This window comes from Neophocaena asiaeorientalis, unplaced genomic scaffold (assembly GCF_003031525.2).
Source record: "Neophocaena asiaeorientalis asiaeorientalis breed wild unplaced genomic scaffold, Neophocaena_asiaeorientalis_V1.1 scaffold430, whole genome shotgun sequence".
Classification (NCBI taxonomy): Eukaryota; Metazoa; Chordata; class Mammalia; order Artiodactyla; family Phocoenidae; genus Neophocaena; species Neophocaena asiaeorientalis.
This window is the reverse complement of record NW_020173691.1, coordinates 945960-964947: the sequence shown is the minus strand read 5'-3', so window position 1 is coordinate 964947 and position 18988 is coordinate 945960. Positions and strand designations below refer to the sequence as shown.

The following is an 18988-nucleotide window of genomic DNA, read 5'->3' as shown; positions in this document are numbered from 1 at the left end:
TGGGCATATGTTGGTTTGCTAAGAGAAGTTAGGCTTATTGAAGTCCCTACCATAAATATATTTATTTATGAAATACTTCGGGATGAGGGGTTTTCTTGTTTTGTTTTGTTTGTGTGTTTTGCCACATGGCTTGTGTAGTCTTAGTTCCCGGACCAGGGATTGAACCTGGGCCATGGCAGTGAAAGCACAGTAGCCCTAACCGCTGGACCACCAGGGAATTCCCGGGATGAGGGTTTCTTTGTCAATTTCATTGTGTAGCTTAGGCATCTGTGAAGTGAAAGGAAAGCAACTGAAACTCTTTTTTTTCCTTGCCCCGTTGTGCCCCACGGGATGCTAGCACACTGAGGGCAAGGGGTGAGGGGCCCTGGAGATGTGTGGTGAGGGGCTGCTGGAGGGGGGCTGTCTTCGAGCTTTGCCAGCCCAGTGCGTTCTTCTCCCCTACAGACATACAACCACCGCTGGAGGAGAATATTCCATGGGAAAACACAGAAGTTCTTACAATGCAGATTCCTGAAGAGCCCAGCCACATGGATCAACCTGTGACCAGTGACATGGGTACATCAGAAGTGTCCCAGGAGCCAAATACCGAGACAGCCGGAGACCCAGGTAAAGCTTGCTAATTTTTCTCTACAAAGTAGAAGCCTATTCTAAAGAAGCCCTCCTAGGAGATTTGTTGCTAAAGGTAGGAAATAGAGGGGAGAATAACACAGGTGTGAATGCATAAAAAGTAGGAAATCCCAGAACTAACAGAAAAAGTAGGAGTCAAGACAGGTGGAGGTCAATCATACGAAGCAGGTCAGAGACCGTAACTAACCTACCAACCAGTGCTTGGCTAGCATTAGCTTATGCAAGTAACTTAAATCTAAAACACTATTCTTAAAAAGCCTACTGCTCAAAAACAGTAGTTTTCTGCCAGACCAACAGCTGCAGAAACTCTGGTGGTGGAGATGGGCAATCTGTTTAACAAGCAGTCCAGGGAATTCTGATCTGTTACAAGTTAAAGTTTGAGAACCACTGCTCTGAAACTCACAAATTCTGTCTTCCCTCCATCTGCCCCTCCCCTCCAATAGAGTACATTGTAGCTTAGTGCTTTTGTTAATTTGCTACCTGGACATAGAAGTTTTTTTTTAAAACAGTGAGGGGATATTTATGTCTAGATATACTATAAGATGAGAGGAAACAGTACAGAATTTTTGCAGTACATAACGGCCCAGTGTAGAGGGACCCCTGTGAATAGTACTTAATCACTGAGCACAGTAAACATCCAGTGGGAGAGCAACTCATTTCATTTGGATTGAGGAAGTTGTTTTAAAAATAGAGTTTGAAAGAATGCAACCCAAGTATTAGTATCAACAGCTTTCTGATTTTTGTGTAGTCACTCATTTTACCAATAAATCAGAACAGCTGATTGTGTTATTTTGTCTATCCAATATGGCAATATGAATCATTACCATTTTATGTTTTTAGAGGTCATGGTCTCTAACCATCGGTAAAGCATTACCCTGTGATACCACAGGCCCGGTAGCACTGGGCTGCCCCCCTGATTTACCCCCCTTTGAAATATAGGAGAGGTCACAGCAGGAAGAGGAATTCAGCTAATTTGAGAAGAAACAGCATATTAGAGGGCTCCTATGTTCCAGAGGACATTGCATTCATGTATAATACTCTCTACTTCTAAACTCTTGTAACTCAAAAAGGTTCTGCTTGTTGAGAATGAGTCATATATCAGTAAGACTTATTATTCTCTTGCTTAAAAACATGCAGGGGTAGGAAAGATTTTGCTTGCAGAATTAAAAACGGGTTTTGCCTTGTCCTTTAAGTTCCAGCACAAAATGGCATCAACTACCTTTAGAGGCTGATCTTCCCAAATGGTCCTTCATGCATCTCAGGTGTTGAGGTGCTGACCTGATTGGGAAAACCTCACCAGTGGTCAGATTCATAGGTCAATAGCAACGGAATCTCAGGGCTGGAAGAGATCTGAGTGGCAACTAGTCCAACTTCTCACTAATTGCTTCTTGGACTCCTAGCTGTTTATAAGAAGCACCCCAGACCCAAATAACTCATCCTGAAATCTCCTCCCTACCACTCCGTCACGTGGAGATCCTTTCAGGAAGAGCTGGAATTCGAGCTTTTTCACAGAGCTGCAAGCTAGGCCCCCACCTTGTAAGCAGTCCCCTTTCATCTGTCTTGGTGTTTACCATATTCCCTTTTGTGCAGCTGTCATTCATCCATTCAGTAAGCAGTTACTGAGTGCCTGCCAGGTGCGAGATGCTGGTGCTGACTATGGGTGCAAGTCTGCAAACTAACGCTCTTTTTTGTTGTTTTTAATTTTCAGTTTTGTTTATTTACATATTCTCTCACGTAAAAGGGAACAGAAATCCATCAGTTTTTAACCGACTCAGAATTACAGTTTTCCAGATTTAAAAAAGATCATCCATTTGTATAGATTTACTAACCCTCTTTTCTTACTCATTGTTTGCCTGAAGTTTCTAATAGAGTGCTTTACCAGCACTAAATAAATCTTTGTTAAATGTGGCAGTGTGTATATGGCAAAAGCATAAAATTCTGGTTTTCTCAGTCCCCATGAGTCTACATTGTTCAGATAGCAGATGCATTGCCAGGGAAGTGATGGAGGGGGACTGCTGGTGGGGAGAGTGGGTTGGAGATGATGTTCACTTTATAATCGAGGATGTGATGGCTCTAATGGGGGTCCTGAAATGTTTTTATATAATTGTCTTCAGGAGAAGCACATATCCAGGCAGAGTGACTGGTATTTAGTGGGCACTCAATAAATATTTTACATGAAGAGAAACAAATCTTATTCTGAAGCATAAATAAAGTATTAGCTTTCTCCCTCAATTTTAGGGATAATTACAACAGAAGGCCCTCCTATCGATGCTGTTGATGCAAAAGAGCAACTGGAAACAAATGCTGAAGAACCATCAAGTGTCACACTTTTGGAAAATGCAATTCTTTTCATATATTCATTCGTGTTTTATTTAACTGAGACGGTAAGTCTGACATACAATTTCTTCAAATAGAATGTTGATCATTACAGTTTTCAAGTTGATTTTAAGCATGAGATGAAGAACTTAAAATGTCTGTATGAAAACTACTCCTGAGCCTTTGAAGGTAGCCTCTGAAACAAGCCGCAGGTGTGTGATGTTGGTTGGTGGGTTCTTAGCTCAGTTCAGCACTTGAGAAGGATGTGCTGCCTGCCAGCACTAGACGTATGCACACCTGTAAAACGCGGTTCTTCCCTCGAGGACCTTTCAGTCTAGCAGGGAGATAAGGACACTGACTTGAAACACTGTATGCTATGGGAAGGGAGAGAAGTATTTACCTGATGGTGGAATAATATGTTGAATAAATTAATTCACTGAGGTGGGAGGATGGTCAGAGAAGGTCAGAAGTTAGCCGAGACATGTTTTGAGCAGGGTTGAAGGACCCGTGTGAGTTGGATGTGTAGTTTGTTGTTGAATAGGACCGGGGGAGATGCAGTCACACGGAAGAAGGCCTGTTTGAAGAGTTGGGACTTGAAGAAAAGGTTACTTGGGGAAGCCAGGGAAGCGTTAGTCGGTGTTATCCAAGTATAGAGTTAGAGGGTCATGGTGTTTTGGAGGGAGATGGGCACACATAAAGGAAGTTGTATGTCATGATAAGTGATGTTAGGGATGGAGATCCTTTGAAGGCTTTAAGGAGGAAAGAAGTATGGTCATATTTGTGCTTAGAGTCACTTATGGCAGAATATTTATTCAGATTTATCTGTCTGAGTCCTGATCCAAATGAGACATTTAATCTGTCCAGAAGCTTAAGCTTTTTAGGACTTAGCGCCCCCTTGTGGTATTTGTTGAAATTCGACGTTCTTGGTAAGTATGGGAATTTCGAGCAAGCTTTCCGAATTTGGAGACAAAGTTGCCCTTGGAGCTATAGAGAAAGTATTGTCTCCAGCAAAACTATTTTTCCTTTAGGTTCTGTTATTTCAAGCCTTTTGTAGGAAAAGGGTTATTTTTTGTTATTTCAAACGCAGGGGCTTTGAGTGAGGATGGTCCGGTTTCAAATCCCAGGTTTATCATTTAGAAGCCTGGGCAAATTACTAAGTTTGAACCTCAGCTTCCTCATCTTTAAAATGCAGAGAATGCCTACTCCAGTTGTTGTAAGAATGAAATGAATTGATAATGTCAAGTGTCTCGTGTAGTGCCTGGCATTTTATAGGATCTCATCCCCTGCCTACTTCTCATTTGGATGGTCGGAGTACAGTGTAAAGACATTGAATACCTGGGGAATTCAGGAGAAAGGCCACCAGGATGGGAAAGATGGAGGAAAACCAAACCATTTTTCAGTTTTCTCCATGGTTGTGGTAGTGGCAGCCACCCCGGTGATGGTGTGCATGACTTGTGCAGTTAGAATAATGAAATTTTCAGTGATTAAGGCAGTCTTAGAATTCACATTTGGCTATCAGCATGAATCATCATCACCTCTAAAATTTAACAGCCTCCAAATGTGGGAGGAATTCTTCATTCATTTTATTTGTGGATAGGCACAGAGCCCTGTTCTAGTCCTGGGCTGGGGGACACAGATGTGGTAGAGGATACAGTCTCTGCTTGAGGGATGGTGGGAGAAGACGCAGACATGAATAGCAAGAGAAAAGGGCGCACGTTACAAACTAACAATGATTTGAAAGGTATTGTCAGGAAAGTATTTTGATGGCCCAGTATGTACAGAGTATTGTGCTAGGAATAAAAGAGTCTAAGAGGTATGAAGCATCTTTCTGATTTCTGAAAGGCTTAAAAAGGGGTGTATCAAATCTATATGAAAATTGGAAAAATGGAAAACATGAAATCGCTTTCGTGAATTATCAAATAAGTAGTATAGATAATTATTTGATAGAGCTGGGGAATAATCGGGTGCTGACTTGTTTGGAAAAACTGCACCAGAAGTCAGATGCATAGATCAACAGTTAATGGAATCTCAGGGCTTGCAGAGATCTGAGAGAACAATTAGTCCAACTTCTCAGTAACTGCAATAATTTCCTCTACTACAGCCCTGACCAGTAGTTAGGAGGTCTGGGCATCAAAAATTCCTAGTGTGATCAACCTACCTTATAAGACTACACATTGCTCTGTTGGCTAGTTCATTCTTATATTGACTCCAAATTTTCCTCCATATGATTTTTTTTTTCTCCTAGAATCTAATTCCTTTTCTATATAGTAATCTTTTAAATATTTGAAGTTATTGCTTTAATTTTTGGGGTTTTTTTTTAGTGTTTTAGCATGGAAAAATTTCAAAATAGTAATAGTAAAGAGAGAGAAGAGTAAAATGAAATCATGGGCCCATCACTCGGCTTAATGGTAATTCCTTAATATCACCCATTATTTGACACATTTCAAAATCCCCTCCCTTCCTTTTAAAATTATTCTTACTTAATTTGGGATCTTGTTGAAGTCCAAAAGTTATAAGGGGTTGATATATGCCTTAAATCAACTTTAATCAGATATATATTACATATAACAAAGTGTACCCATTTTAGGAATATGGCTCAGTGAATTTTAACAAATGTATACACCCGTGTAAAAACAACCGTAAGCAAATACGGAACATTTCCTTCGTTTGAAAAAGTTCCCTTGCGTACCTTCCCAATATATCCCGCGAACTCCAGGCAACCACTGACAGAACTTTTTCTCAAATAGATTAGCTTTTCCTGTTGTAGAATTACAATTATAAATGGATTTATAGTTAGGATTGAAATTTGCTCAGTCACATGGTAAGTTTATTTTATCTTAGAAACTGCCATACTGTTCTCAAGGATGAATGTACCATTTTATACTTCCACTAACAATGTCTAAAACTTCCAGTTGGTCACATATTTGCTAACACCTGGTATTATCAGTCTTAAATTGTAGACATTCTAGTGGGTGTGTCTTTGAGGTTTTAATTGTATTTCCTGATGCTTTATGATGTTGAGCGCTTTTTCATGTGGCCATACTTTTTTGTGGGTTTATGTGTGAAATAGCTCTTCAAATCTTTTGCCCCTCTTTATTTATTTATGGTTTTTTCAATTTAATTTTTATTGGAGTACAGTTGATTTACAATGTTGTGTGTTTCAGGTGTACAGCAAAGTGAATCAGTTATACATGTACATATATCCACTCTTTTTAAGATTCTTTTCCCATATAGGCCATTACAGAGTATTGTGTAGTGTTCCCTGTGCTATACGGCAGGTCCTTATTGGTTATCTATTCAGTATATAGTAGCATGTATATGTCAATCCCAATCTTCCAATTTATCCCTCCCCCCTTCTTACCCACTGGTAACCATAAGTTTGTTTTCTACATCTTTAACTATTTTTAGATAAGTTCATTTTTTAGATAAGTTCATTTGTACCCTTTTTTTAGATTCCACATATAAGTGGTATCATGTATCTCTGAATGACTTACTTCACTCAGTATGACAATCACTAGGTCCATTCATATTGCTGCAAATGGCATTATTTTGTTGCCCTCCTTTAAACTGGGGTTTTTTCTTTCTAAATATTAAGGTCTAAGGGTTCTTTATATTCATATAGTTTAGATACAACTCCTTTGTCAGTACATATTGCAAATAATTTCTTCCAGACTCTGGCTTGGCCTTTCAATCTCTTAACATTGCCTTTTAAAGAGCAGATTTTTAACTTTTTAACTGTTTTATTAATGTTTACTTTTATGTAAAGTGCTTTTTATTTCCTGCCTAAGGAATCTTAGGCATTTCCAATGACATGAATATTTTCTCATGTTTTCTTCTAGAAGTTTTATAGTTATACCTTTCATGATTAAGTCTTTGTTCCATTTTGAGTTAATTTTTGTGAATGATGTGAGGTAAAGGTCAGGTTTCATTCCCTCACACCCCCCTCAGATGGATATCCATTTGCTCCCATACCATTTCTTTCCCCTTCAAATTACTTGGCACCTTGAGGTGAAATCAGTTGACCATATATGCATGTCTCTTGCTGGACTTTATTCTGTTCCACTGATCTCTATTTCTGTCCTGAGACAATACCACACCCTTTTAATTACTACAGCTTTATAATAGGTCTTGCAGTCAGGTAGTTCTTTTGCAAAATTGTTTTGGCTACCGCATTTCCATGTACATTTTAGAATCAACTTATCAGTTGCTACAAAAAAGCTTGCTGAGAGTTGGATTGTTATTATATTGAATCTATAGATGAGTTTGGGAAGAACTGATATCAACAAATATTAAGGCTTCTAATTAAGTTCATCTCTACATTCATTTAGATCTTCAATTTCTCTAAACGATGATTTGTAGTTTTCACTGTACAAGTTTCATGTATATTTTGTTTATGTATGCCATGTATTTCATGGTTTTTGATGTGAATGGTACCTTTTTTGCATTTTGTTTACAATTACTTTTTTTGCTGTTGTGTAGAAATACAGTTGACTTTTGTATGTTGACCTTGTACCGTACTACATTTACATATTATTTACTTATTATCTTAGTACTTATTTATTAAATTATCTATTATTTCTAGAGGGAGTTGTAGATTTCATAGGATTCTGTGTAGATGATCATGTCATCTGTGAATAAACACACCTTTTTAAAAAGTCAGATTAATTAAAGCATAATTTACATCTCGTAAAATTCACCCTTTCTGTGTACAGTTCTGTGAGTTTTCAGATTATTTTTTCAAAAAATTTTTGTGTCCCCTTTCTCTTGTCTCTCCTTCTAGGACTCTAGCTATACATATGTTAGTTCACTTTATGTAGTTCCACAGGTCACTGAGGCTCTGTTCTTTTTTGTTGTTGTTTTTTAGCCCTTTTATGTCTTTGCTTCAGTTTAAGTACTTCCTGTTGCTGTCTTCAAGTTCATTGATCTTTTCTTTTGTGGAATCTAATCTGTTGTTAAGCCCATCAGGTGAATTTTTTATTCCTGATATTTTATTTTTTAGCTCTAAAAGTTCCACTCAGTCCTATTTTATGTCTTCCATTTCTCTCCTTAGTATGGTCATTTAAAAAAAAATTCTTAAATATATTTTATGATTCTTTTAAAGCCCTTTAAAGCTAATATTCTGTCATCTCTTGCAATTTCTTGGTCTGTTTTTACTTATCTCTTAGTTATGGCATACATTTTCCTGCTTTTTTCCATGTCTAAAGTTTTTTTTTTTTTTTTGGTTTGTTTCTGTTTGTTTTTTGGATGCTAGGCGCTGTGGATATGAATGTTGTTGGGTGCCTGGGTTTTGCTGGCTTCCTTTAAAAAGGATTGGAGTTTGTTTTGCTAAGCTGTTAAGTTACTTGATGATCAGCTTGATCCTTTCTAGTCTTATTTTTAAGATCTGTTAGGAGGTGTAGTATATGTATAGTCTTTACTCCAGGGCTAGTGTTTCCCTACTATGATGACATTATTCTTCTGTAATGTACTAAATGCCTTGAGCATTCATTAATGTTAATTCATGCTGACTAGCTGAAATACAAATGTCTCCCAGCCCTGTGTTAACTGGGAATTGTTAGGCTTCCAGCCTCCTTATAGTTGTTCATTTTGCCTGTCATTGTTCTTTGCTGATCCTCAAGGAATCCTGCTTACACAGGTGCTGCTTTGAGTTCAGCCCAAGACTGAAGGAGTCATCCTTGTAGATTTCTGGAACTCTTTCTTTGTAGTTTTCATCTTTCTGGTAACTTTCCCTGTGTATTTCAGGCACCTCAGTCTCCCTGAGCTCTGAGCTCTGATCTCTGCCTCCTAGTGAGACTGGTGTACTCTGCTTTGGTTCTCCCTGCCTGTACTGAGGTCTAGAAAGTGCCTCTAGGTAGAAAGCTGGGTGATCACAGGGCTCACCTCATTTGTTTCCCTTCTCTCAGGAGTCACAATTGTGTGCTGCCTATTGTTCTGTTTCTGAAAAACTATTTTTTTTCACATATTTTGTCCAGTTTTCTAGTTATTTTCAGTGGGAGGGCAAGTATCAGATTAGTTACTCTGTCTATAGATGTCTCCTTTTTGTTTGTTGCAATGTATTCACTGAAGAAACAGGTTTGGCTGCTAGGGGGTATCATAGTGTGAATTTTGCTAACTGCATTCCCCTAGTACAATTGAACATTTTCCCTTGTTCTTTATATTTCTTGGGAATTGGTTGGTCAGATTGGTAGTCAGATTCAGTTTCAATTTTTTTTTTTCAGTTTCAATTTTGTTTGGCAAGAATACTTAATAGAAGATCTATACTTCTGTCAGGAGGCAGCTAATGTCTAAATGTCCCTCTTCTTTTGATGTTACTAGTCATTGGTGACATTGACTAAATCTGTATCATAGACTGCAGAATGGTAATTGACTGTATTACTCCTACTTCATGTAAAGGCTGGGATACTTCTACAAAGAGAAATTTACAATCAACTATGCTTTACACTGAGATTTGGTGTGTATAGTTAAGGCAGTATAAATATTTGATTCTTTCTGTTTAAACAGTTTTCAAAATAATGAGTTGTCTTCCCAGCATTATCCAGAGATTCCCAGAGGCTTTTGTGTGTGTGTCTCTTCTAATTCTTTTTTAAGAATCATTATGATGTCGTGAATTTGAAAATATTTAGTGTGTTACAATCCACTGTAGTTATTATTCTTATCAGTGCTCAATTTCTCCCATTGTTGGTCAGTGGGAGCCTCTTCAGCTTGGCTCCTGGGCCCTTTTGACACCACCTCATGGTCACTGATACCTTCCTTGCTTTCTAGTGTAACTAGATGTTCCAAGCTCATTTTGTACATTTTCTGCCCAGATCTCGAAGGAGCTATTTCTCTAAAGAGCCCTGGTTCCTTTTAGTGGGAAATGGTATTTAGAGGCAACATTCTGGGTACTAAGATTGCTTATTGCTTTTGAGTTGGCCATCAGGTTTAGGCCTTTTTTAGAGGACAAAGCTAGGAAATATGTGGGGATTTTCTTATGTGAATATTCATCATGATGCCACGTGGATGCTCCCAATCAGAATTAAGGATGCTAGTGGAATTTAAGCTAACCACATCTATCTGACATTGTATTTTCTTTCTGCAGTGTTGGAAATCTCAGTTTTTACTAACATCAACATAATTATTTACCTTATTTTACAATGTTCACATAACAGTATTAAAAATACCAATATCAACACTGCCACCAGCGATACGTTATTGAAAATATTGCAAGGATGTTTTGCAATTCTTTTTGTCTTTAACCTATATCCCACTAGGGTATGCCTGAAATAATCCCTTAATGTTGTTCTGCCACCAGCTTGATACACAGTTAGGTTAATTGTTTCATATTTGCTTTCAATTTTTAGGGATTTTTAAAAGATTTTTTATTTTATAATTATCTAACATTTACAAGAGCCCAAGTCAATTTGTAAAACAAGGTCTATTCAGAGAAGTCTAACTTTTGTCCTAGTGTTATCCAACCTGTTGATACCCTCCTCTATAGGTATTTTAAAAATTAATTTCATCATCTATCCTACCATTAAAAAATAAGCAAATGATTTCTGCATCTAGCCAAGATAGATTTTTAGGTACCAGCTTTACCCTCCTAACTGAAACAGCTAAAAAGAAAAAATCAGACAAAATACATGAAACAACAGTTTTCAAGTCATCTGGTAACAAAGGACAGTAATTCCTGAAAGATAGGGAACAGATGCCATGAGGGCTACAATTGTTACATTTTATTGCCTTGAGAAAGTTCCCAGCCTGTGGCACAGAAAGGAGGAACCCTGAGTTAAGGGGATGGAGCTGAAAGTCCAGGGAAAGCAAAGCAGCTAGAATTCCCAGCGCGGAGTACCAAAAGGAGAGCACTACACAGAAAGAGAACACTAGGGATCTTTGAGAGGTCCCCTTCGAGTATTCCTCAGAGTACTGATCAGCACGTGAGTGTGACAAGACTATTCAAGGTCAGAGAAACACATCAGTTGCTGACACAGGGCCAGGAACAGTACCTGCTAACTCTAGGGGAATTGGGTAGAGTTTCAGAAGGGTCTTGCCTCAGACTAAATGTTGCTCATGCCTTACATAACTAATCTTAAAAGCAAGACCCAAAAGAATCAAATTGTTTCCCAGTAATTTACCTGCATCCCAGGACAAAGCTTAAGAATATCTGCTGTATTAGTTAGGGTTCTCTAGAGAAACAGAACCAAGAGTATATACACATAGGTAGAGATTTATTACAGGGAATTGACTTACACAGAGATGGAGGCTGAGAAGTCCCACAGTATACAGTCTGCAAGCTGGAGACCCCACAGAGCTGGTGTTGTAATCAGTCCAAAGTCCAATGGCCTGGGGAGCCAATGACGAGATTCTAGTCTAGGTCTGAGGGCCTGAGAAGCAGGAGCACCAAGAATAGAAGACTGATGTTCCAGCTCAAGAAATCAGGGAAGACGGGACAAATTCCTTCTTCTGTACTTTTTTCTATTCAGGCCCTCAGTGGACTGGATGATGCCCACACTGGAGAGGGCAACGTACTTTACTGATTCCATCAATTCAAATGCTAATTTCATCTGGAAACACACACAGACATATCCCAAAATGACATTTAATCTGGGTACCCCATGATCAGCCAAACTGACATAAAAAATTCACCATCACGTTTATTCATAATGTATGGCATCCAGTCAAAGATTACCAGGCATGCGAAGAGGTGAGAAAAGATGACTCATGATGAGGAGAAAAATCAGCCAGTCAAAACCAACCAGGAGGGCTTCCCTGGTGGCACAGTGGTTGAGAGTCCGCCTGCCGATGCAGGGGACGCGGGTTCGTGCCCCGGTCCGGGAGGAACCCACATGCCGTGGAGCGGCTGGGCCCATGAGCCATGGCCGCTGAGCCTGCACGTCCGGAGCCTGTGCTCCGCAACGGGAGAGGCCACAGCAGTGAGAGGCCCGCGCACCACACACACACAAAAAAAAAAACAACCAAGAATTGCCAGAGATGTTAGAATTAGGCAACAATACTGAACAGTTATTATTACCATTTAAGTAGAGACATGAAAGTTGTTTTTTTTTTTTAAAAGACCCAAATCAAACTTCTAAAGATGAACTGCCTGAGGTGATAAATATACTGGGTGGGATTAATACTAGACTAAACATTGTAGGTGAAAAGATTAGTGAACTTGAAGATACAGCAATAGAACCTATCCACAATGAAACATACAGGAGAAAAAAGACTCAAGAAAAATGAACATGTCGTCATTGAGCTGTGGGGACACTTTCAAGCACTGTAATAAATGTATAACTGGAATCCCTGCAGGAAAGGATAGAAGGGGTGTCCAGAAAATTATTTGAAGAAATAATGGGCGAAAATTTTCCAAAATTTATGAAAACTATAGACCCACAGATCTAAGAAAGTCAACGAAACCCAAGTACAAGAAGCATGAAGAAAACTACACCAAGACATATCATAGTCAAGTTGATCAAAATAAGTGATAAAGAGCAATCTTAAAAGCAGCTAGAGAAAAGAGATTTTAGGAAGTAAGATAAGGTTGACGTCAGGTTTCTTGTTGGAAACAAGGAATGGGAGAATGCAGTAGAATAATATCTTCCAATATACTTCAAGGACTTCCCTGGTGGCGCAGTGGTTAAGAATCCGCCTGCCAATTCAGGGGACATGGGTTCAAGCCCTGGTCCGGGAAGATCCCACATGCTGCGGAGCAACTAAGCCCATGTGCCACAACTACTGAGCCTGCGCTCTAGGACCCGTGAGCCACAACTACTGAGCCCATGTGCCTAGAGCCTGTGCTCCGCAACAAAGATAAGCTACCGCAGTGAGAAGCCCGTGCACAGCAACAAAGAATAGCCCCTGCTCGCCACAACTGCAGAAAGCCCATAAAAAAAAAAAAAAAAAAAAAAAAAAAAAAAAAAAATATATGTATATACTTCAAGAGCAATATTGTTAATCTCCAATAGCATACCCAGCAAAATAATTTTCAAAAACAAAGATTAAATGAAGATTTTTTTTCCAACATACAAGAGCTGAAAGAATTCACCAGCACATCTGCACCATAAGAAATGTTAAAGGAAGACCTTTAGGCATAAGGAAAATGACAACAGATGGAAATAATGGAGCTACACAAAGGAGTGAAGAATGCAGAAATGGTAGCCATATGGGTAAATATATAAAATGATTATCTCATTATTTAAATATCTTTAAAAGTTAATTTACTGTTTAAAGAAAAATATTATTAATGTACTATGGGGTTTAGAAAATATGTAAAAATAAAACGTATGACAACAATAGTTTAAAGGTCAGGAGAGGGAAAAGTGGTAATAATTCTTGTGTAAAATTCTTATTGCATATATGAAGTAGTATAGTATCACTTGAAGGTAGACTGATAAGCTAAAGATGTATAGTATAAACTCTGAAGTAACCACTAGAATAACAAAACAAGGAGTTATAGCTAATAAACCAACAAAGGAGATAAAATAGAATCATTAAAAGGCTTGATTCAAAAGAAGGCAGAATTGGGGAAAAAGGGAACAAAGAACAGATGGGACAAATAGAACAAAAAAAAGATGCTAGGCTTAAACTTAATCATATCAAGCCACAGACTAGGAAGGAATCATTGCAAAGCATATATCTCATAAAGGACTTATATCCCAAATATATAAAGAACTCTCAAAACTCATTAATAAGAAAACTGATAACCCAGTAAAATAACAGCACCAGAGAAGATACGTGATGTGGACAGCAGATAAGCACAGTAAAAAAAAAAAAAAAAGCTCAACATCATTAATTATGAGAGAAATGCAGATTTAAACCACCCTGAGTTATCACTGCACACAGTAGAATGACTAAAATTAAAAAGACAAAGTGTTGGAGAAGATGTGGAGGAACTGGAAATATACACTGCTGGTGGGGATATTAAAATGGTACAACCACCTTGGAAAACACTTTGTCAGTTTCTTAAAAAGGTGGACATACGCCTGTCAGATGATCCAGCCATCCCTCTGCTAAGCGTTTACCCCAAAGAAAAATAAGTTATACATCCATAGAAGGCCTTGTATGTCAATCTTCATTGCAGCTCAATTTGTAAAAGTCAAAAACTGGAAAAAACCCAAATGTCTATCAGCAGGTGAGTAAGTAAATAAATTGTGGTTTATCCCTACAATGAAACACTACTCAGCAGTAAAAACCAATGACCTACTGATATATGCAGCAACATGGATGGATCTCAATTTATACTGAGTGAGAGAAGCCAGAGAAAATAGAATACATAGTGAATTATTCCATATAGATAAAACTTCAGGAAATGCAGACTAATCCATTAGGACAGAAATTCTGTGACAAGTGGTGGGAGGTAGGGTTACCAAGGAGATGAGACTTTTGGAGGTGAAGGATATGTTCATTATCTTGAATGTGATGATAGGTTCACAGGTGCACTCATCTTACCCGGCTGTGCACTTTAAATAGTGCACTTTCCCTCAAAGCTGGAAAAAAAAATAACTTCTCCTTTTATTTTTTTAGATAAAAATATACTTTTCTCCACCCCCTTTTAAAAAGATATGTATATTCTAGACATCATACCCTAGCAGTATATAGAATTATTTAATTTCTTTTTTCCAGTTTCGCAGTACAGTTGACTCTTGAACAATACGAGTTGGAATCGTTTGGATCCCTAATTGTACGTTACTTTAGTGCACTTTCCCTCAAAGCTGGAAAAAAAAATAACTTCTCCTTTTATTTTTTTAGATAAAAATATACTTTTCTCCACCCCCTTTTAAAAAGATATGTATATTCTAGACATCATACCCTAGCAGTATATAGAATTATTTAATTTCTTTTTTCCAGTTTCGCAGTACAGTTGACTTGAACAATATGAGTTGGAATCGTTTGGATCCCTAATTGTACGCGGATTGTTTTCACTAAATGCATACTACAGTATTATACAATCTGCAGTTGGTTGAATCCTCAGATGCAGAAGGAGGATACCAAGGAAACTCGCGTAAGGAGGGCCCACTGACTATAAATTGTACGGGGATTTTTGACTATTCAGTGGGTTTGTACCCCTAACCTCTGTGTCATTCAGTGGTCAACTGTATACTTTAGTGTATTCAACAACTCTTCTGTCGATGGACACTTTGGTTATTTCCAGTCTTTTGTTATTATAAATAATGCTGGAATAACATGGTTTTGTGCGTATATCTTTCCAGCATTTGTTCTTATGTTTCTCGTATCTTTGAGATAGAACTTTCGAAGTTGGATTGTTGCATCAGTAGGTAATTACACAGGTAATTTTGGGAGAAGTAGCCAGATTACTGTTTATAGGGGTTGTTATGTTATCATTTTGTATAATGATCAGTGCATAAGAGTACCCATTTCCTCTGCATTCTCTCACTAAGAATATGTTGTCAAATGTTTGGATCTTGCGAATATAAGTGAGAAATGGTATCTCAGTGTGGGTTTAATTTGTATTTCTTTCATTATGAGTGAGACAGAGCATGGTTCCCTGTTTGTGAGCTATTCCTACTTTTCCTGAGGACTATCTATTCATTTTTTCAGCTCATTTTACTATAGGTTTGCTGGCCATTTTCTCTATTTGTAAAGTTCTTTATATTTTAGGAATATTAACCCTTTGTAATATGTTACAAATATGTTTTCCGCAGGTTTTCATAGTCAGGCTTTGCTTATTTTGTATTTTTGTGTCCACGGGCTGAACACTTTTTTTTTTTTTTTCTCCAAGTAATCAAGGTTACAAATCTTTTCGCTTGGCTTTTGAGACCTAATTAGGAAGGTTTTGTTCACTCGTAATACATCCATATTTTTTTGGTAGTAGTTGTTTGTTCTCATTTTTTACATTCAGGTTTCTGACCCATTTGGAATGTATTCTTGTGAATAGTGAGAAAAAGATCGAATTTTTATTATTTTCCATTTGGTTATCCAGTTAGGCCAACACCACCTTATTAAATAAAAAGTCTGTTTTTCCTCCAACTGACTGTTACTGTATGCTGAGTTGCCAACGCAGTTGGGCCTATTTCTAGATTTCCTGTTCTGTTCCATGGTTTGTCTATTATTGGGCCAGTACCAATAATAGACAGATTATTATAGACATAATAATGTTTTAATTACAGAGCCTGCTTAAACCGCCTGCCTACCTTCCACCCATGCCATGCCCTTCTTTTTCAGGCTTTTCCTGCTTGATTGTTCTAATGAATTGGCTTTATATTCAACTCATAGACATACCTTTAAAGATCTGCAAACATCGTCCCCCCGCCCCAGGTTAAATATCCTTAGTTTCTTCCACTTTCAGAATGCAATTTCCAGACTCCTCCTTGCCCTTTTCCACAAGTCCTATAACCCTAAAATGTGGGACCCAGAACTGACCTCATTGGCATAGGTGTGGTAATGACAAGATTCCCTAGAATTACACTTTTTAAAGGGGCATCGGCACGAATGTGGGACAGTGTGGACATTTGGAGTCCAGGAAGGGCAAAAGCAAGCAGGACTGGAGCGGGCTGGGAAGGAACCTGACCCAAGAGACGGCGGCCGAGGCAGGGGGTGGTCCATCGAGGGAGCGGGAACGGCTGATCTGTCTGAGCATTTTAGGGCAGGTGCCCGGCGTCTCAGTACCTGGTGACAAAAGGATCCAGCTCTGGGCGAGAGTTAAGTGGCTGGCCTTTCTCCTTTCCCCCAGCCCCCGCCCACTCTCCTCCTCCTCGAAGCTCCCAGGCCCATGGAACAGCGCTTTTTTTCCCAGTTCCTGCCGCAGGTGAGCCCCTTCATCTTCACCTCGTTACTTGGTTTCTTCCGCGGAGGTCTCTTCGCTCTGCTCCCCCGCCCCACTCGACCATTGGTTTCTTCCGCTACGGCCCCGCCTACGGCGGGCCCGGCCTCCGTAGACTCGTGTACTTCCGCCCCGGGCCGTGTCTGATGACGTGTTTTACAGGAGGAGTAGGGCGAAAGTGCAAGCTGCCGGGGCAGGCGAAGTTCAGCCCCAGGTTCCGCCCCCTGAGCCGGGTCCTTTCCGAAGGAGGAAACGGTGACAGAGAGGGGGTCCGGTGTCGTCCCGCGGGGAAGTGTCGTCTCCGCTCCGCTGTCCCGTCACGATGGACTCAGTTCCTGCCACTGTGCCTTCTGTCACCTCTTCCCCGGGGGACCCGGAGCTTCTGGGACCCCTGTCGGTGCTCTACGCTGCTCTCATCGGCAGGCTCCTGGAGGTGATGGGCCTCCGCTCCCAGCTCTGGCAGGCGGGTGGACGAGTTCTGAGCGGACGGGTACACTGACTGACGGGGCGAAGAGGAAATAGAGTGTGTCAGGCCCGAAGCGGGCGGGACGTTTCGGTGCTGTTTAAGGAGATGATGGGAGTGTGTTTGAGAAGGTTTTGTCGCGTGTTCATTTTTTAATTACTTACGATGTGCCAGGCACTGTGTTACTTTCTGGTACACAGTCGTAATCAAAACAAGCGAGCGTCATCACGTCCCTATGGTTCCTTTTCATGTCATCCTCCGCACCTTTGGGGGATGGGGCCAATATGATAGTTAACTTCTACAGGGCCGTGAAAACAGTGTAGAAGCAGACAGGAGTTTAATGCGCTGTCGTTGAGGAAACTTTTAAAATGAAAACATTGGGTTTATAGAAGACAGTTAAATTCAGAGCAGTCTGTCTAAACCAGTTAGTTATCAGGAAGTGCAGTTTCTCAGCGTTTGTCTTTCTGTGAGTAGAAAACAATATTTCAAATCTTAGAGGAAAAGCTGATATTTGCGTTGTTCATTATCGCTTAGGTTTTATTTGCAGCCCTGAAAGATTCTATAGTATGTTTCAACTTTTTGTTTTATGTGCCTTAAGTCATAAAAACCAGCTAAGAGAAAAGTATGATCCAGAGGGATTCGAGCCACGTGTTGGACAACATGATGTGTAGGGCTTATTGCAAAATGGAAATATATGCTCAATGTAAAGACAGATTTATAATGTTTTAAAATACGTCAAGCCAAACAAGAAATAGGAAGCCGCCAGTATCCTCTTTTTATTGAAGCAGTGGAAACTATTGAAGAACTTTGAGGGGATCGCTATGTAATGGAGTTTGAATTAGATTACTGTGGATGATTCTCTGTGACTGCTTTATTGTAAATTTCTGTCAGGTTTCCCACAATTTCTAATATCTCTATTTCAGCTAGTTGCTACATTGCCTGATGATGTTCAGCCTGGGCCTGATTTTTACGGACTGCCCTGGAAGCCTGTACTTACCACTGCCTTCTTAGGAATTGTTTCATTTGCCATTTTCTTCTGGAGAACTGTCCTTGCTGTGAGTAAATAAAATTAACGTATACCTTTAGACTCATAAATACAGGACTGTTTTATAATCACTTGCCCTTTTGTTTATTTTTTAGTTACTAAGTTGAACACAAATTAATATTTATAATCCAAGCTAACAGTGTAATCTTTGTTGGTAAAGACATAGGTGAACAAGACGGCATGTGTATAATCTCAATGGGAAAACTTCAGTTTATAAGTCAGAAGCATTAAAAATGTTCATGTCCTTTTATATAGTATAATACCATATCTAATAGTCTATTCTAAAGAAGTAACCGATCATACATTAGCGATCTTGTATAGGGTGTTAAAAATGGAACCGTGTTTATTAGAGTGAAAACTTCACAGAACCTAAATGATCCATCATGGGGGGCTTATTAAATTATTGTTCATCTATATAATGAGGTATTAGGCAGCTCTTAAAATTTATGTATTCCAAAGACATTGGGGCACAGAGAGTGCTCACAATTTAATGTTAAGTGGAAAAAAGCAGAAACCCAGACTTTAAAGTGTAGATAAACTGTGTATTATATAAACGCATATATACGTACAGAAAAAATGCTGCAAATGGTAAAAATATTTATCAGGAGAAGAGGTAAATTTTCAGTCCTTTTCCTTATATATATCTGTTTCACAGATTTTTCTAATTTGATCATGTGCTGTTGTGTTCAGAAAACATCTTTTTATTTGGAAATATGTATTATATAGTGTCCAAAGACACACTATTAAAATTTTTATTCCTTGGGGTCTTTTTGTGTGTATA

At 39.0% G+C, this 18988-nt stretch overlaps 1 protein-coding gene across 2 annotated transcripts in view; it reads left to right on the top strand.

Annotated features, from left to right (window-relative positions):
* The window catches only part of MIA3 (MIA SH3 domain ER export factor 3), a 51116-nt gene that overhangs the window by 10332 nt on the left and 21796 nt on the right, over positions 1 to 18988 (top strand). The window contains exons 4-6 of one of the 2 annotated variants that reach the window (XM_024750459.1): positions 445 to 606; positions 2866 to 3011; positions 18086 to 18217. In XM_024750459.1, coding sequence (XP_024606227.1) covers positions 445 to 606; positions 2866 to 3011; positions 18086 to 18217 — 440 coding nt within the window. Of the gene's footprint in view, positions 1 to 444; positions 607 to 2865; positions 3012 to 16868; positions 17133 to 18085; positions 18218 to 18988 lie in introns of those variants that run through there. The other variant, XM_024750460.1, reaches the window with a different exon arrangement.